The following is an 18,849-nucleotide window of genomic DNA, read 5'->3' as shown; positions in this document are numbered from 1 at the left end:
GGCTCTCCTTTGTACCCTTCCATGTTAATATAACTGGGGGATTCTTAAGTCCTTAGAAGTCCATATTATCATATTATCCTAATATGTTATCTGAGCATATCAGATCCCTCATGTAAATTCTAACTCCCAGGATCTCTGCCCTAATTGGAATGCCCATCAGTTGCCTTGATTAGGGAACCTCCTTCTAGGGTCCTTCCCAGCCCACCTCTGTACATAATAGGATGCTTGTTATATCAGTGCATCATACGCTCCATCTTCAATTCATGTCCCTTGACCTCTAAACTCTGTGATTGAAAGCTGTGGATGTTATGGGTATTTTTTGCATGCATTAACGTGAGGTATTCTTTTTTAATGAAGCTACTAGGTGCAACTGCTGTAGAAGATAAGTTACAAGAGGGTGTTATTGAAACGGTTACAAGCTTATCACTGGCCAATATTAAGATCTGGGTCCTAACAGGAGACAAACAAGGTAATTTGAAAATAGATGATGATGTTTTGACAAGGGGGCAATAATTTCTGTGGTAAAATTTTAATTAACCAGAAAGCTTAATTAAGGAGACATTTGCCCGGTCCTCCGCATAGGAAAGAGTTGAAATACAAAAAGGAAAGCTCATATATTGCAAGAATTTACTATCAAACTAACAAAATATCTTCTATAGTATACCCTGCGGCCAGTTGAGTTTCAGCTCAATTGCCTCTTAAAAATAATAGTTATACCCGTAGGCAACAATGGTATTAAAAATGTTGAACTATTGGTTTGTATGTGCACTGCTCCTGGTTAGGAGAGGGAGTGCCACAGCTCTGAAGCAGGACATTGGAGACCTCAGCATTACTTCTTTAGTTTCTTCATGGTAGGAAGGTTTGGGAATCTTAGAGGAGGGGTAGGCTTTGGAGAGTCTCAAGGAAGCAGCTGTTTATCAGCTGGTATGGAAATATTTTGGTATTTTAACAACTACCACAGCTGTACCAGTGCAACCTGGCTGATTCCAGGACTGCCCATGCAGTTGTACAAGGAGAGCTGACCCACTTTCAGGCATGACAATATGCCAAGTCATCAGAGAAAGAGTCATTATGTTCAGAATACTGTGTTTCCTAAGAAAGAAAAGGGGATCAATACATTTTGGATCTATTGCTAGCAGTGGTTAAAACAAAAATGATTTTCTGCTGGGCCATCAGTGGACCAGAAATATTCAGTTAAGTGGCACACATGTTTTTAAGATTCTATCTAACTTTTTTAGAACATTGGAGTATTTGCAGATATGATAAATCAGTTCTCTATATGTTTACTCAAATCACTGATTACAAAAGATAAACCATAGAGAGTCGAGCTCTGTGTTGTGTTATTAGACTTCCTAGAGTTTGATGTTGATCAGTGGGTACAGCTGTTCAATTAGTTATGAATATCCACAAGTTTACTGTTTAGCTTTCATTTCTGCGGTTTCTACAAAGGACATTGTGAGGTTTTATCAATTGTCCTCCTTGACTTAGGACAAACCTAATGATTCTATAGAATTCGCTGAAGTCTAACGACTCAGTAAAATTAGAATCAGATGATTATATTGCAGATGAAAGGGGGTACTTAACTATCCTAGGCTCCATTTCTACAAAATTAGAGGAAGGTCTAGTCAATATCATGTAATACTCTAGTTATCTAGTAGCAGCAGTCCTGGTTTTTTTTGAGGTGATAGACAAATTCCAAATTTCTGTTCACTTAATGGAAATATGGCAATGTTGCATGTGGAAGAACTAAAAAATTTTGTAAGATCATTTTTGCTGTTCAACTGAACTTTTTGTGAGTTTTTTTTCAATTTGTCTATTATATCAGATTGAATAATAGCTAAGTTTAGTATTTCAGCTCTCTAAAGGCAGTATTTGAGACTTCTGGTAAAATTTTTTAAATGTATACATTTTACTAATCACAAGATCTTGGGATATTTTCATGAGTACTCATTTTGGGAATCAAAAAGTTTTTTTAAAAACTAGATGAGAATGCTGAGGATTCACAGATGTTGCTATTTCTCCATGGATTTAACAAATCTTTGAATTTCTCCCTGGGCTTCTTGTATTTCCTCACCGATCATGCTCTCTTTGAAGTTAAGGAAGCCTGTAGGCTATAAGGAAATAGAGCAAGGGCCTCAAAACTTTTATGAAAAGGTACTTACGTTATTAAGTAATGTTCTAACTGAAGTCGGCTTTATTATGTATCAGAAACTGCCATCAATATTGGCTACGCCTGCAACATGCTGACTGATGACATGCATGACGTGTTCATCATAGCAGGGAACACAGCTGTGGAGGTCAGAGAAGAACTCAGGTAAGTGCTAGAGGAAGGAGGAAAGGAACAGAGGGAGGGGGAGGGGAAAGGAAAATCTGATAGTTGAGAAAGAGGAAAATCCCCTTTGAAGAAGAACATTTTAAAAGTCTGCCTAATTATTTCCCCAGAACTTCAGAAAGTGCTGCCTTATAACAATTTTTGCTTGCTGGCGCTGGTAGGAGCTTCTCTAAACTCAGCCCACTCTGGGTCTGGCCAAATGGCTTAGAGGCCAACTGCTTTGCCGCTTTTGCTACAGTCTCGAGGGGCTAACACAGCCACCTCAGCACAGCAGTGGGGCACGATGGGCTTCCTTCACGTGCCTCCATCGTTTAACTTTTGTTCCTGAACTTTGAAAAGAAAGGAAGCCTTAACTGTGAGCACCCCACTTGATACTTATAGATGAAATCTCCCAACCGTTTTACATTGCCTTACTCACTGTAGAAAATGGCTGTATCATGCTGGTTAGAAGCTATGACTGGAGACTGCATATGAGTTGGGAAATCTCATGATTACTGACATAATTTTATTATTATTATTTCTATAAGTTTAACAAGAGAGTCCATAGGGTCTATTGGGAAAATATTAACAATTTATTTAATAATTAATAGTAATTAAAATTTTTACCTCAAGAAAATCTTTTTCTTTAAATGACTTTTTGTTTTGGGGGGAATTTAACTCTTGCTGAAGGAGGATAGATGTAAACAGATCAAGATTCTAACGAGCCTATTGCTAAATGCTTTGAGGTAGTGCCTGGGACCCTATGGTAAGCAGTAGACATGTATTCTCTTGTTTCATTCTCAAAGCAACCCAGTGGAAGGTGTTATCATTATCCTTGATTTACAGATTAGGAGGTTGAGACACACATAGGGTAAGTAATGTGCCCAAAGTTTCACAGCCAGTCAGTGGTTCAGCTGGGGTTGAATCTAGGCAGCGTGGCCCCAGAGCCTGTGCACCCACTCACGTGTCACGTGTCTCTCTAAACACACCTTGGGTGTATTCTTACTCTCCTTAAATAGCTAATATAAAAAGTGCAGTCGTTGAGGCACATGGCTGCTTCACTTGAGGTCAGACACCAGGTTAGCAACTAGAGCAGAATGGATTTCAGGGAGAGAGAGCAGGTGTAAGAGGAAGAGTACAGGCTCTGTGTTAACTGGAGCCAAGTTGGAATCTTGTCTTCATGCTCCTGGCTGGCTAAGTGACTTTTGAGATGCTATTCAACCACCCTTTGTTTGGTTTCCTCATTTGTAAAATGGAAAAACACACAAATACCTACCTTGTAAATTATTTTATTTGGGGGATTAATGTAAGAACATAAAGCTTTATGGCTATTCAGTGAGCATCCTTCTTGCCTTCCCTCCTCTCTTTCCACTCCCTCCCTTCCTCTCGCCCTCTTTCTTCAGCCATTGTTCTCAATCTTTCCACCAAAAAGGACTAATTTTTAAAAATATTTCCCCAATAGACCCTATGGAGTCTATTATTAAAATCATATCAATAATAATAATAAAATTATATCAGTCACAGTTAATTAGAATTCCTAATTTTTATTTGGCAAAGACACACATAATCTTCAGTCACAGCTTCTAACCAGTGTGATATAGCAGTTTTTTACACCAGGTTGATGTAAGGTAGCTGAAAGGAAGATAAAACTTTAAAAACGTAGGGAGTCTCTACGTTCTTATCATAGAAAATTCTACGCTTTTCATTAACCTTCTTAAGATACTGAAAACAACATGCTGACTCCCATTACAAATTTTATGGATCCTCTTTCTCTGTTGATTACATTGAATAATAATATTGCAGGTTGATGGAACAGCACACACAAAGGCATACAGATGTGAAAGATATGTTATATTCCAGGAGCAACCTGTCAAGTTGTAGCTGGAGTGTACTACAGAGTTATGGGCGGGGATAATTTTTCAGAGATGAAGTGGTGATAGATTGAGTGATAAGCCGAAGTGAATATACTTTATCCTGAAGGTACTGGATGGATGGAGAGGACTTCTAAGCAGACAAGAGACAAATCCAATTTTGCACTTTAGAAATAACACTGTAGTGGCAGGATAGATGAAGTATGTTTGACAGAAAATGAATGGGATGGGTAGATGGATGAGGAAGCTGTTGGAATACAATACTTAAGTTTAGGGATGATGAGGGTCGAACTAAGGCAGCGAGGTGGTAAGAACGGGCAAGGAAAAAGTGGAATGAAATTGATAGCTGTTTCGGAGGTAGAATGGGTAGGACTTGGAATTCGACTTGATGCGAAGAGATGCAGAAGGAGGCTCTGTCATTTCTAGCTTGTCTGACTTCACAGCCTGGAATACACTGAGCTGTGCAAGAAGAGAAACTCATTAAATTTTCTAAAACTGAACTTGAACCCCTTTTCTGCCTGATGACAGAACAATTAAGTTAGGCACTCCGGGTAAATTTAGTTCACGTCTAGGATGTGCAATTGCCTTACCTGTCACTGATCCTCAGCGTCTATCCTGTGGCCTCTGGCACTTCCCATTTCTGTGTCCCTGTCTGGTCTCTGGTCTCTGGGTTGCTGGCTGTCCCTGTTGGCTGACTTCCGCATCCTCCTGAGGAAACATGGAAGTTTAGGGGCTCTTCCTTACCTCTCTGTGTCTGAGACGTGCTCTCACATGGTTACCTCTCTTTCTTCTACTACCCTCCATGTCACCATGCGTCAGTGGCAACGCGTCCATACTCAGATTCCCAAAAACTTATCTGAGAATTCCATTATCCACTCCCAGTCCAGGGTGTGGGTCAGCACCCAGGCTTGTTTTAGTGATTCACGAGCATCTAACCTCCTCTTCAAAGTCCCTCTCCTCTAGGCTGGATGGGAAATGGAGAAAAGAAGTCATTTTTTTCTAGTCTGTTGCTTAGGGCAACAGTTTATGCCCTGATTCCTTTAAGGATTAGTTTTTTGACACTTGAAGAAACTTTTCCCTCTCAAAAAGCCCAATTAGTGGAATTCCAGATTGCTGGAATTCAGGATGACAATGCTGCTATGAGTTTCAGGAGTCCATTTTGGTACTCAGAAAACAAAATCTTGACTTTTGTTTTCTCTGTATTTGGCCCTGTCAGATCCCCCGAGGCAAGGTATGTTTCGGAGTAAACAGAGAGGGTCACCTGTGGTGGCCGTGGTAATTGCAAGGGGTGGGGAACCGAAGTTAATTTCTCAAGATTTTATCCAGCCACATGTGGTTGACTAAGTAGGTGACATAACTGTCATTACATGGAAGGAATGTGGAGAAATATGAATTCCTATATACTGTTGTTGGGAGTGTAAGTTGGTAGAAACTTTCTAGACGGTGAACTAGCAATATATTTCAAAATCATGTATGTGCACAGTTTTGACCCAATGATTCTTACTTCTAGGAATTGTCCTTAAGAAAAATAAATGGACAAATGTATGTGTGTGTGTACGTGTGTGTGTTTGTATACATACATACATATTGTGGCATCGATTATGAATAGAAAATTAGAAATTGCTCAAATACCCAGCCACAGGGATTTTGTTAAGTACTATGATATATAGATGGAGTGAGATACTATCCAGTCTTAAAAGTGATTATGTGTTTTTTGACATTGGAAGATGTCCACGATATATTTAAGTGAAAAATGAGTTTATGAAATTTCATGCATAACATTATCCATTTTTTTAAAAAAGTATATATGTATCTATGTATGTATACGTATAAAACACTATACATCTATATCCATATCTACCTACCTACCTCCACATCAAGTTCTTGAGAACATATACGTACAGTTGTTCTCTCTTGGTGATACAATTATGGATCATGTTTGCTTTCTTCTTTATGGCTCTTTGTGTTATCTGAAGTTGTAATAGTGTCCATACAATACTTTTACAATTAGGAAAAAAGCCAAAAGATTATCTCCATTTTTTTTAGTGAGGAGGGAAAAAAGTAAAGATTTTCCATCTAGACTAATTCTTTCAGGACTCTTGAGGCCACCTTGTTTAACTTGCTGGCAAATAATGTTTATTTCAATTCAGATTTGGAGATTACCCCATTCTGAGACTCTACAACAGAGAGGCAATGAATGATAGAAAATTCTGTATGAGAAGAATCAATACATTTATAGTATACAGTTGCTTTATGTTATGGGGAAAAAAGAGCATCCAAGAAAAGTTATTACTGGAGGTGCTGCTCTCTGTAATCCTAATCTTGGCCACTTATATCTAAACCCATGGCTTTGGGGATGAAATATTGAAATGATAAATTTACACCACTCAATTTTCTTGTGTTACACCTTTGAGTTCAGTGGGTTAGAGTTTTGCTTTTTCATGCAAAAACATTAAAAAGAAGTATCAGAAGAAGAGGATCTAAGTGATAGTAACTATTGGGAGGAAATGACCTAAATGCTCATATTTAAACCTGTCAAATATGTTTCAATTATTTCATAAACATTGATATGTAAGTTTCATGCATATCATGCATGCATACAGCTTGTTTCAAATTTAATGTCATGAAAATGTTTTAGACACATTGAGTCCTGGGTTAACTTTGCTGCCATAGCTGCTTTAGTATTCAGGGCATGCCCAGAAATCTACAATTAAACCCTGTTATGCTTTCTCCAAATATTACTGCATTGATTACATTTCTTCAATACATATGTCTTCTGCCCAAAGAAAAGCAGACTGAGGATGTAATTTTGCTTGGGCTGACAAGCAAACCCATTACATGTTTCATTTTTGTTGCATTGAGCACATGTTTTATTGTTAGGAAAATTAATTAAACCATGAAGTGACTCTACTGCTTCTGAGTAGTATCCTAGTGATATACCTAGGAACTGACATTTCCTCTTTAATCAACAAAATACATATTGCATTTTTTGCACACCTACTTGATGGAAAGTTATTGTTTGAATGAGCAGGGTTCATAAATGCAAATGGCTCCAGGGCCAGGCAGGAAATATTAGTTGTGTGATCTGGGCTGTACAAGGCATTATGGAATGTTTGGGGCGTTGGTGAAGGTGAACAACACGTTGTCCATAAATTCATACGGATTCTTTTTAGACATTATGCAGGCCAAACAAAATGCACCTTGTTCCTAATTCTCAATTTCTAGTCACCCCGGCAAAATGTTTTAGTAAGTTTAGTTTCTATCATAAATTGTAAAATTTTAGAGTACTCACTAATATTGGAGACCTTCCAGTACAGCCTGGTACAGCTGCCTGAGCTTTCTTAATGGTATCAACCAGTGTGATTCACTGGTATCATTCCCCTAGATTCTAATAAAGATACCGCTTCAGGGGCTGAGTATCTTATAGGTCACACAGTTAATAAGGGATGAAACTTGGGCTTGACATCAAAATTTCATGTACTTTCTCCCTTTCTCTACTGTTGGCAGGGTACTCTTTTACCCTAACTGGTGCTCTAGTGCTATGCCTTTTTCCCAACCTAGAGGCAGCCTGTGGCTAACTATGTGTAAACCTTTTGGTGCAGTAGACAGAGCGCTAGGAATTTGAAGACCTGGGTTCTCGCCTGGGTCTGTAACTGACTAATCAAGTGGCTAGAGGTCAGATAGCTCAGCTGTGGGCATATGAGATATCAGAGGCAGACCTTGGGCCTGAAGCCAGATCTCCAGGTTTCAAGCCCAATGCTCATATCAAAGTCAAAATTGTATTTGTCTAAACATGACGTCATGGTTTCCATCTATTTTCTAACAGGTCGTTTTAAGGTTTGAATATAGAGTGCCTTAAGACTGAAAAAATGACTCTTTCTCCTACCATCTCTTTTCTTTATAGATTGCATGTAAGCTAACGTGGGCCTAACTGTGCTTTGCTGTGTTTGTGGTGGCATGGGGCTGTGAATGCCAAAGTCGCCTCAACCGATAATACCTTTCTGCATGCCGACATTGTAACAGACTGCCCTTCATTACAGAGCTTGGAAAAATCAGGCACTCTTCTGTTTTAGCATTTGTTACTTGTATTCTCTAGTAAAGCATTGTGTATCATGCCCGCAAAAATGTATAATTCATATTCCACGAAGGGAGTTATGTGTCGCTTTTTCCCTCCTAATAAATTGTTTGGCGAGGACCAGCTGGTGTTTGAAGAGCTAAGTTCCAGGAAGAAAAAGAAATGACAGCTATAGAGCATGGGCAAAGGGCTGGCCTGTTTGGAGGGAGTGCGGTGGGGATTTAAGCAGAGCCGGAAACACTGTCCCTTTTCTGCCCGGAAAAGGGTTCATGTGAGATGTTAGGAAGACAGTTTAGGGGAAAAAAATCCTAAGTAAATAGAATTTCAGCCAATACTTTCATGAACTTCACCCTTCTTTGGAATGCTTTCATTCTCTGGGGGAAAACAGAGTTTGAGTCATTTATACAGCAAGTGAGAACTTTACTGAAAAGGAAACTTCAGGAGATGTTTGCCCTTTGGTGCTTTCTGAGGACCTAATTTATGAGCTCTGCAACACTGTCAGAGAAATGTTCATTTTGGAGGAACTTGTCTCTCTTGCTTTCTTCATTATATGGACTGTAAATTTTCATGAGTGTGAGGAGGATTCCCTGACATGATTATCTGATGCAAAAGCCCTGTATCTCCCACTTAAAACAATGATTTTTCATGTCTGTTCTCCCTCCCGCCCCCTTCCTTAACTCCCTAAACTTCACACATAGCACTCTGACTTTATAAATCTTTTTATTTGATTCTGCAAACTGATTGCTAAAACGTATAATATCATCCCTGGAGCCAAGGGCATGTAACCTTTGGGTTCTCTGGGTTCCTTAAATGCAGGATGTGATTTTGGTCCTGGACAGCAGAAGGAGATGTTGAGCCAGAAGATGTTTTTTTAAAAAAAACTTGTAAACAAATTAGTGTTACAATTTCAAATAATTAGAAAGCTGAGGGCTAAAATGACTGCTTTTGTAATGTGAACATTCTCTTCTTTCAGAGGAGCCACAGCAAAAAACCATTTAAATAAATGCTTTCTACATAAGATGAGTCTTTGGGGAACCATTTCATTTTGCTTTTAAGACAAAACATCCATTTTCTGGCCTGTCTCTCACTCCCCATTCTCTCCTGGGCACGTGTTTCGTATATGCTAGTTGTGGCCTAAAGTGTTGGTGGCTGGCTTTGGCACTCAACTTCGGAGCGCCGACTGTGTAGTTCCCTGGTTGTGATTGAAAGTTCTAGCAGTCATGTCAGCTTGCCCTATGTTACTTCAGAGCCTGTCATCCAAGGGGTTCGGAGAGGAAATTTTCCTTCCTTTAAAGGCATTGTCTTTCCATCTTGAAGAGAAGAATAAAATGCCACTTCTAACGGTGTTAAGTCACAGTACAATCTTCCTCTTAAGCAGCAGAGATGGTTGAGTTGTGGGCAGGGTTATTCTAGTGCTGATTAGATCTAGGACACTGGAGGGAGTTTCCATTTGGAACTACCCTCTACACTTTGGTGTCTGTAGTGTCTTTCCCAGAAGATTTATTCTATTGTTTCGGCTGATGAGTACAATTTTCACTTAAAATATTCCATTATGTTATAATGACTATGCCAATTCAGTAAACGCCTTTATTTGTTTTTATTGTCAAACTTCTAAAAGATGTGCTTCTCAGAAGACTGCCGTTTTAAGTTGGATCATGTTACATTGTTCTACAAGTTGATTAATTTATTTTATATACAGAATTCCCTGGAATTCCTAGAAGATTTCATCAATTGTCTTTAGTCTTTCCCTTTCCATTGTTTAACAACATCAGGTGCCAGATCAGTGGTTCTTAAGTCTGTGAAGCTCAGGTAACCTTATGTATCAAATTTATCAAGAGCACCTAGTTCAAGCCCAGCTCAAGATGATGATGTAGCCTTTAGGTAATCTAACATGTTCGAGATGATCTGTTTTCCTTATGTTTACCCTCCTACTTCCTGGAATTTGCAAATTTGCTATGGTATCCCCATCACAAAGAATTATCCAGCTAGCTTACTGAAACTGTATCTCGTGCAGCAGTCTGTCTGAATAGTGATGAAATGAATTTACCTCTAGGCCAGTCTCTCCTTAGAGTTAATAGGTATGCTCTGTATACTTTGTTATGATTTGCCTTCCTCCCCTCTCCTTTAAGGAAAGCAAAGGAAAATTTGTTTGGACAAAACAGAAGTTTTTCCAATGGCCATGTAGTTTTTGAAAAAAAGCAGCCGCTGGAGTTGGACTCAGTTGTAGAAGAAACCGTAACAGGGGATTATGCCTTAATCATAAATGGCCACAGTTTGGTGAGTTTGCTTAAGGCTTTTTGTTCCTTTTTCTCCACCCCAATAATCATTTCTTTTGTGCTGTCATAATGAAATCTTTTTTTGTGTATTCAAAACAAATGACACTACTAGAAATAGGGCATATGCACTGATTTCCTGTTTGCAAAGGAAAGGGAAACTTCTAATATATATTTCATACATTATTGCTTGAACCACCACAGTGAAGGGGAGGATCTGAAGAAATACTGAATTCAGAGGATATCAATCTTGTCTAAATGACTACAGACCGTTTAGCAGTACTGTTTAAGTGCTTTTCTGAGGGAGAGTGTCACAGCTCCCTGTTGTTTAATTAAAATAATGCAACTGGATAGATGTATTGCAATTATTGCTCTTGCTAATGTTTGTGATTTGCAGAGTGCAACCTGACCTTCATATAATTACCACACCAAATTATTGCCATTAAGATACCTCTAGTGGTCTTTCTAAATAGCAGCATTTTAGAGCGATGCCAAACAATTTGCTTTGATTAGGAAATCTGGTTCTTGTCGTAATAGAATAAACTTGCATTGTACTTTTAATGTAGTTCAGGTTCCAAATCTTGAACAAATATCAAAAGCTCTTCTGAGTTTCTAATTTAGAAAACAAAAGCTCTGATTGTACTCCAGTGAAATTATCATTTATATGCACAAAGAGCTAATCTCACATCTTTCTCCGGCTTTGATGATCATTTTCCACTTTTGGGAGTTTGGAAAATAAACGTATCTTCTTGTAGACAGTTTCTTAGAGGACAAAAGAAGTTGGAAATGAGTATATTGTATTCCCCCCCTTGTGATCAGCTGTCTGTTAGTTCTTAGTGCTTAGAGCGTTATCCAGCTGGATTCCAGACGTAATGATGTGTTGCCTTCTACACCATGGAAAGTTACAGAGCTCAGTTGCAGGCCAAGCTTAGTTGAAAGTTTGTCCAGATGACACGAACTTCTCCTTTGCACAAATGAGCAGCAACTGAAAATTCTAAGCCTGTCAGCTGGGACTTAGAGCTGGCGGTCTTCAAGCTGAATTGCCCTGGGACCAACCACAATAGGGAAAGGGTCCCAAATGACTTGTGCTTTGACTTTCCCTCAGGCTCAAAGAGGCCAGTGTGTGGGCAGTTAGAGTACTAAGGTGATAGCACACAAGATTCTCTCTCTGTCTCTAAATCTGTTGAAAGAAAGAGCTAAGATAGACACTCTTCAAGAACCCCCTCAGCTTCAAAGCCTGAAGCTTATGAAACCATGAAATGTCATTTTTAATTTAAGGAGAATTGACTGTGTTTCTACTAGTATGGTCAGTTTTTTAAAAAAAAATCATGATTCCAATTTGCTCAAATCTTGATGCTTTGCAGAATGTAATTGGGTCTTTCTTTCTCACAGTCTATGTCTAGGTTTTTCACTTGTTGATAATAAAGAAAAAAGAAAAGAAAGAGATGGGAACCATTCTGAGCAAGACAGCCAGTTACACACTTTCTCTTTCAGAGAGGGTAATTATATTTGAGAAAGCTAACTCACAATTTTCCCCTAAGAATTGTAGGCTTTGACACGAGAATTTTCTGCATTAGAGTCATGTTTTTATACTCATTTACCCATCCTTCCATTCATCCCATTAACATTCATTAAGCATGTCCAGGTCACTGTGCTAGAGGCTGAGGATAAGGATGTGAAGAGAACACAGTCCTTGTTTTAGGGATTGTCATCTGGTGAGAGCTAATCTCACAGTGGTATGACAAATACTATAAGGAGGAATGGACACAGTGCTTTTTTTGCGGTATGCGGGCCTCTCACTGTTGTGGCCTCTCCCGTTGCGGAGCACAGGCTCCGGACACGCAGGCTCAGCGGCCATGGCTCACGGGCCCAGCCGCTCCACGGCATGTGGGATCTTCCCGGACTGGGGCACGAACCTGTGTCCCCTGCATCGGCAGGCGGACTCTCAACCACTGCGCCACCAGGGAAGCCCGGACACAGTGCTTTGAGAGCATAGAGGCAAAGCAGCACATTTAGTTCCTCATGGGAAAATCAGGGAAGACTTCCTGGAGGAAGTGATGTTTTCAGGTAGAGGAAACAGCAAGTACAAAGGCACAAAGGCAAGAAAGAACCTGCCAAATTATGGAAACAAGCAACTTGGCCTGACAGGAGTAAAGAGTAAACCTGAAGGTGGTGGTAGAAGACAGACTCAAAAGGAATATAGGGGCCAGAGTGTGAATGGGCTGTGAACATCTCACTAAAGATTCATTCAAAGATAATGATGACTCTAAGTTTAGGTGGATTCCTGTTTTCTTTTAATGTGTTTATTAAATAATGTAGAGATGTTTTCTAGAAAAAAATTGTACTTAATTACAAAGGATTATGTTCTCTTTTTCAGTCCTTCTTTGGTATGTCTAAGAAGTGCAAGGGTGTAAATGGCTGGGGAACCCTGCCTGAGACACAGGTTGCATGCCACCCTTTGCACAGGCCTCTCTTGATTTCAGTCGCTATGTTCTTCAAGGGCTAATCTCCAGATCATCTGCTTCTCATTTGCTCTCACATTAACAACCACAACAAGAAACACTAAATATACAAAACAACAGTGCAAAGGAAACAAAAATGTCATCATGTAGAACAGACAAATCATCATTTTGTAGTTCATTCTAAACTTGGTGAGGTGATGGATTGGTTCTGGCCTTCGCTTTTCCTTATTTTAGTGGATTCCGGACCCTTTCCGGCATTCAACTGTATCTCTCCAATGCAGCACGATAATGTATCAAGGAAGAAACACAGGACACTGCGTCTTTTACTCTTATGGTAAACTTCCTTGGCACTAAGTAGGAGTTCAATACTCTTTTCTTTTGTTGTTTGTGTGGCCCTGAGTCAACAATGACTTGTTGAAGTGAATGAAACTGTTTAGAAATCAGCTGAGAAACAAGAAATCTGCTTCCCAAATGACATCTCTCATTTATTATTTCTCGTTCTATTGTGGATTTAAAAAAAAAATAACGTAGGCCCATGCTCTAGAAAATGATGTCAAGAACGATCTTCTAGAACTTGCCTGCATGTGTAAGACTGTGGTTTGCTGCCGAGTCACCCCTCTCCAGAAAGCTCAAGTAGTAGAGCTGGTGAAGAAGCACAGAAATGCTGTCACTTTGGCCATAGGCGATGGAGCCAATGACGTCAGCATGATCAAAAGTAAGGGGACATTTGCTCAACGGGGTGTGCTGCAGACCTGGAGCTCCCAGGTTCAGCACTTGGCAATATGTAATGGAGATTGCATTGCAATTTAATTTTCCCAGTGTTTCTGAAATTAATACTTTTAGGGCTCAATTCATCCACCATTATTAGCATTCATTAAAAACAAAAAAGAAAACACCTTTAACTAAATCATTTATGTTATTGGTCACTGTTTGGAGAAATAAGTAGCTATGGTGTAGAGGAATGAACATTAGATACGCAGTCCCAACACTAAGGTTTAGTCCCAGCTTTGCCACTTACAAATTGTAAAACTTTGTTCAAGTTACTGAACTTTCTGTGTCAATTTTCTCTTTTGAAAAACTAGGATAAATACCTATCATGAGTGTTTCATGAGATAATATATGGGAAAAGTTATAAATGCTATGGGTTTCTGTGAATAAATAATAACATACAAGAAGAGTGATAGGGGAATTCCCTGGCGGTCCAGTGGTTAGGACTTGGTGCTTCCACTGCTGGGGGCCCGGGTTTGATCCCTGATCGGGGAATTAAGATACCGCAAGCCAAGTGGTGTGGCCAAAAATAAAAAAACAAATTAAAAAAAGAGGAGTGATAGGTTCCCCAAAGAAGTTGTGTCTTTGTTTGGGGAGTGAAACTGTCCCTCTTCTCCTTTGTAGGTGCTCACATTGGTGTCGGCATCAGCGGCCAGGAAGGACTGCAGGCAGTCCTAGCCAGCGACTACGCATTTGCACAGTTTAGATACCTCCAAAGGCTTCTCCTTGTTCATGGAAGGTGGTCCTATTTCCGAATGTGCAAATTCTTACGCTATTTCTTCTATAAGAATTTTGCATTCACACTTGTGCATTTCTGGTTTGGTTTCTTCTGTGGTTTCTCAGCCCAGGTTGGTAAAAAAGTTTCTTTCTTTTATACGATCCCCTGGATTGTAGATGACTGTTGTTCATGGCTCTTTACTAATCAATAGAGGTCATTTTTATATATCGAATATAAATGACACTGTGACAAATTATGTAATGGATAGTTGACTTGAGCTTTGAGCCCAAGAAGAATATATATTTAGCTAGAGTTTTATTTTTTGCTTATTTACATAGTAACTAATGACGACTCCTTCCTGTGCATTTTAAAGTTTTTATTGAAATTTTGGGTATGATGACAGGTAAGCTTGATGTAGAGTTTTAATTCAGAATCTGAGAAACACTAATAAGAAAAGTTGAGGCATATCTGTTGGAAAGATGATCACTCACCCAACACACTGAATGTAAATATTTTATATCAGGGGAAGGAATTGCTACCCTGACCTCAAGGCTGTTTGACAGCAATTCATCAGCTAAAAATTGATCCATAGGTTATGTTGGTAGCAAGGAAGAAATATTAGCAAATTCGTAAATTAGGATTCTATTTTTATATCTACTTTTAGACATTTTAAAGGTTACTTAACCCCATATCTTGGATATCAGGAAAATTTTGATGCTGGGTATCAACTGTGAAATGTAAGACTTATAGCATTTAAATATATTTATGATTAAAAATTGGCATCAATATTTTAAACAACAGCAACAAAAGAAAAAGGTTGTCCTTGAGAATGAAATGGTAAATATAACGATCATTAGAGATTTCTTCAATTGTTCTTCCTTCCTCTTTTTTTTTTTAACATCTTTATTGGAGTGTAATTGCTTTACACTGGTGTGTTAGTTTCTGCTTTATAACAAAGTGAATCAGTTATACATATACATATGTTCCCATATCTCTTCCCTCTTGCGTCTCCCTCCCTCCCACCCTCCCTATCCCACCCTTATAGGTGGTCACAAACCACCTAGCTGATCTCCCTGTGCTATGCGGCTGCTTCCCACTAGCTATCTATTTTACATTTGGTAGTGTATATATGTCCATGCCACTCCCTCACTTTGTCACAGCTTACCCTTCCCCCTTCCCATATCCTCAAGACCATTCTCTAGTAGGTCTGTGTCTTTATTCCCGTCTTACCCCTAGGTTCTTCATGAACTTTTTTATTTTCTTAGATTCCATATATATATATGTTAGCATACGGTATTTGTTTTTCTCTTTCTGACTTACTTCACTCTGTATGACAGACTCTAGGTCCATCCACCTTACTACAAATATCTCAATTTCGTTTCTTTTTATGGCTGAGTAATATTCCATTGTATATATGTGCTACATCTTCTTTATCCATTCATCCGATGATGGACACTTAGGTTGCTTCCATGTCCTGGCTACTGTAAATAGAGCTGCAATGAACATTGTGGTACATGACTCTTTTTGAATTATGGTTTTCTCAGGGTATATGCCCATTAGTGGGATTCCTGGGTCATATGGTAGTTCTATTTGTAGTTTTTTAAGGAACTTCCATACTGTTCTCCACAGTGGCTGTATCAATTTACATTCCCACCAACAGTGCAAGAGGGTTCCCTTTCCTCCACACCCTCACCAGCATTTATTGTTTCTAGATTTTTTGATGATGGCCATTGTGACTGGTGTGAGATGATATCTCATTGTAGTTTTGATTTGCATTTCTCTAATGATTAATGATGTTGAGCATTCTTTCATGTGTTTGTTGGCAGTCTGTATATCTTCTTTGGAGAAATGTCTATTTAGGTCTTCTGCCCATTTTTGGATTGGGTTTTTTGTTTTTTTGTTATTGAGCTGAATGAGCTACTTGTAACTCTTGGAGATTAATCCTTTGTCAGTTGCTTCATTTGCAAGTATTTTCTCCCATTCTGAGGGTTGTCTTTTGGTCTTGTTTATGGTTTCCTTTGCTGTGCAAAAGCTTTTAAGTTTCCTTAGGTCTCATTTGTTTATTTTCCTTTTTATTTCCATTCCTCTAGGAGGTGGGTCAAAAAGGATCTTGCTGTGATTTATGTCATAGAGTGTTCTGCCTGTGTTTTCCTCTAAGAGTTTGATAATGTCTGGCCTTACATTTAGGTCTTTAATCCATTTTGAGTTTATTTTTGTGTATGGTGTTAGGGAGTGTTCTAATTTCATACTTCTACATGTACCTGTCCAGTTTTCCCAGCACCATTTATTGAAGAGGCAGTCTTTTCTCCACAGTATATTCTTGCCTCCTTTATCAAAGATAAGGTGACCATATGTGTGTGGGTTTATCTCTGGGCTTTCTATCCTGTTCCATTGATCTATATTTCTGTTTTTGTGCCAGTACCATACTGTCTTGATTACTGTAGCTTTGTAGTATAGTCTGAAGTCAGGGAGCCTGATTCCTCCAGTTCCATTTTTCGTTCTCAAGATTGCTTTGGCTATTCGGGGTCTCTTGTGTTTCCATACAAATTGTGACATTTTTTGTTCTAGTTCTGTGAAAAATGCCAGAGGTAGTTTGATAGGGATTGCATTGAATCTGTAGATTGCTTTGGGTAGTAGAGTCACTTTCACAATGTTGATTCTTCCAATCCAAGAACATGGTATATCTCTCCATCTATTTGTATCATCTTTAATTTCTTTCATCAGTGTCTTATAATTTTCTGCATACAGGTCTTTTGTCTCCTTAGGTGGGTTTATTGCTAGATATTTTAATATTTTTGTTGCAGTTGTAAATGGGACTGTTTTCTTGATTTCACTTTCAGATTTTTCATCATTAGTGTATAGGAATGCAAGAGATTTCTGTGCATTAATTTTTGTATCCTGCTACTTAACCAAATTCATTGATTAGCTCTAGTAGTTTTCTGGTAGCATCTTTAGGATTCTCTATGTATAGTATCATGTCATCTGCAAGCAGTGACAGCTTTACTTCTTCTTTTCCAATTTGGATTCCTTTTATTTCCTTTTCTTCTCTGATTGCTGTGGCTAAAACTTCCAAAACTATGTTGAATAATAGTGGTGAGAGTGGGCAACCTTGTCTTGTTCCTGATCTTAGTGGAAATGGTTTCAGTTTTTCACCATTGAGGACAAAGTTGGCTGTGAGTTTGTAATATATGGCCTTTATTATGTTGAGGAAAGTTCCCTCTATGCCTACTTTCTGCAGGGTTTTTATCATAAATGGGTGTTGAATTTTGTCGAAAGCTTTCTCTGCATCTATTGAGATGATCATATGGTTTTTCTCTTTCAATTTGTTAATATGGTGTATCACGTTGATTGATTTGCGTATATTAAAAAAGCCTTGCATTTCTGGAATAAACCCCACTTGACCATGGTATATGATCCTTTTAATGTGCTGTTGGATTCTGTTTGCTAGTATTTTGTTGAGGATTTTTGCATCTATATTCATCAGTGATATTGGTCTGTAATTTTCTTTTTTTGTAGTATCTTTATCTGGTTTTGGTATCAGGGTGGTGGTGGCCTCGTAGAAGGAGTTAGGGAGTGTTCCTCCTTCTGCTATATTTTGGAAGAGTTTGAGAAGGATAGGTGTTAGCTCTTCTCTAAATGTTTGGTAGAATTCGCCTGTGAAGCCATCTGGTCCTAGGCTTTTGTTTCTTGGAAAATTTTTAATCACAGTTTCAATTTCAGTGCTTATGACTGGTCTGTTCATATTTTCTATTTTTTCCTGGTTCATTCTCTGAAGATTGCTCTTTTCTAAGAATTTGTACATTTCTTCCAGGTTGTCCATTTTATTGGCATAGAGTTGCTTGTAGTAATCTCTCATGATCTTTTGTATTTCTGCAGTGTCAGTTGTTACTTCTCCTTTTTCATTTCTAATTCTGTTGATTTGAGTCTTCTCCCTTTTTTTCTTGATGAGTCTGGCTCATCAACAAAAATTTTGTTTATCTTCTCAAAGAACCAGCTTTTAGTTTTATTGATCTTTGCTATCGTTTCCTTCATTTCTTTTTCATTTATTTCTGATCTGATCTTTATGATTTCTTTCCTTCTGCTAACTTTGGGGTTCTTTTCTTCTTTCTCTAATTGCTTTAGGTGCAAGGTTAGGTTGTTTATTTGAGATGTTTCCTGTTTTATAAGGTAGGATCGTACTGCTGTAAACTCCCCTCTTAAAACTGCTTTTTCTGCATCCCATAGGTTTTGGGTCGTCATGTCTCCACTGTCATTTGTTTCTAGGTATTTTTTGATTTCCTCTTTGATTTCTTCAGTGGTCACTTCGTTATTAAGTAGTGTATTGTTTAGCCTCCATGTGTTTGTATTTTTTACAGATCTTTTTCTGTAATT

At 38.6% G+C, this 18,849-nt stretch overlaps 1 protein-coding gene across 4 annotated transcripts in view; it reads left to right on the top strand.

Annotated features, from left to right (window-relative positions):
* Positions 1-18,849, top strand: part of ATP8B4 (ATPase phospholipid transporting 8B4 (putative)) — a 258,761-nt gene that overhangs the window by 194,446 nt on the left and 45,466 nt on the right. For all 4 annotated transcript variants that reach the window (XM_079914504.1, XM_079914503.1, XM_079914502.1 and 1 more), the window contains 5 exons: positions 358-469; positions 2,209-2,314; positions 10,387-10,534; positions 13,524-13,707; positions 14,385-14,608. In XM_079914504.1, the coding sequence (XP_079770630.1) occupies positions 358-469; positions 2,209-2,314; positions 10,387-10,534; positions 13,524-13,707; positions 14,385-14,608 (774 nt within the window). The remainder of the gene's footprint in view (positions 1-357; positions 470-2,208; positions 2,315-10,386; positions 10,535-13,523; positions 13,708-14,384; positions 14,609-18,849) is intronic.

The sequence above is a fragment of the Stenella coeruleoalba genome (assembly GCF_951394435.1).
Source record: "Stenella coeruleoalba genome assembly, chromosome: 2".
NCBI classification, from domain to species: domain Eukaryota; kingdom Metazoa; phylum Chordata; class Mammalia; order Artiodactyla; family Delphinidae; genus Stenella; species Stenella coeruleoalba.
The sequence above is the reverse complement of the archived record's forward strand: the minus strand, read 5'-3'. Positions and strand labels throughout refer to the sequence as shown.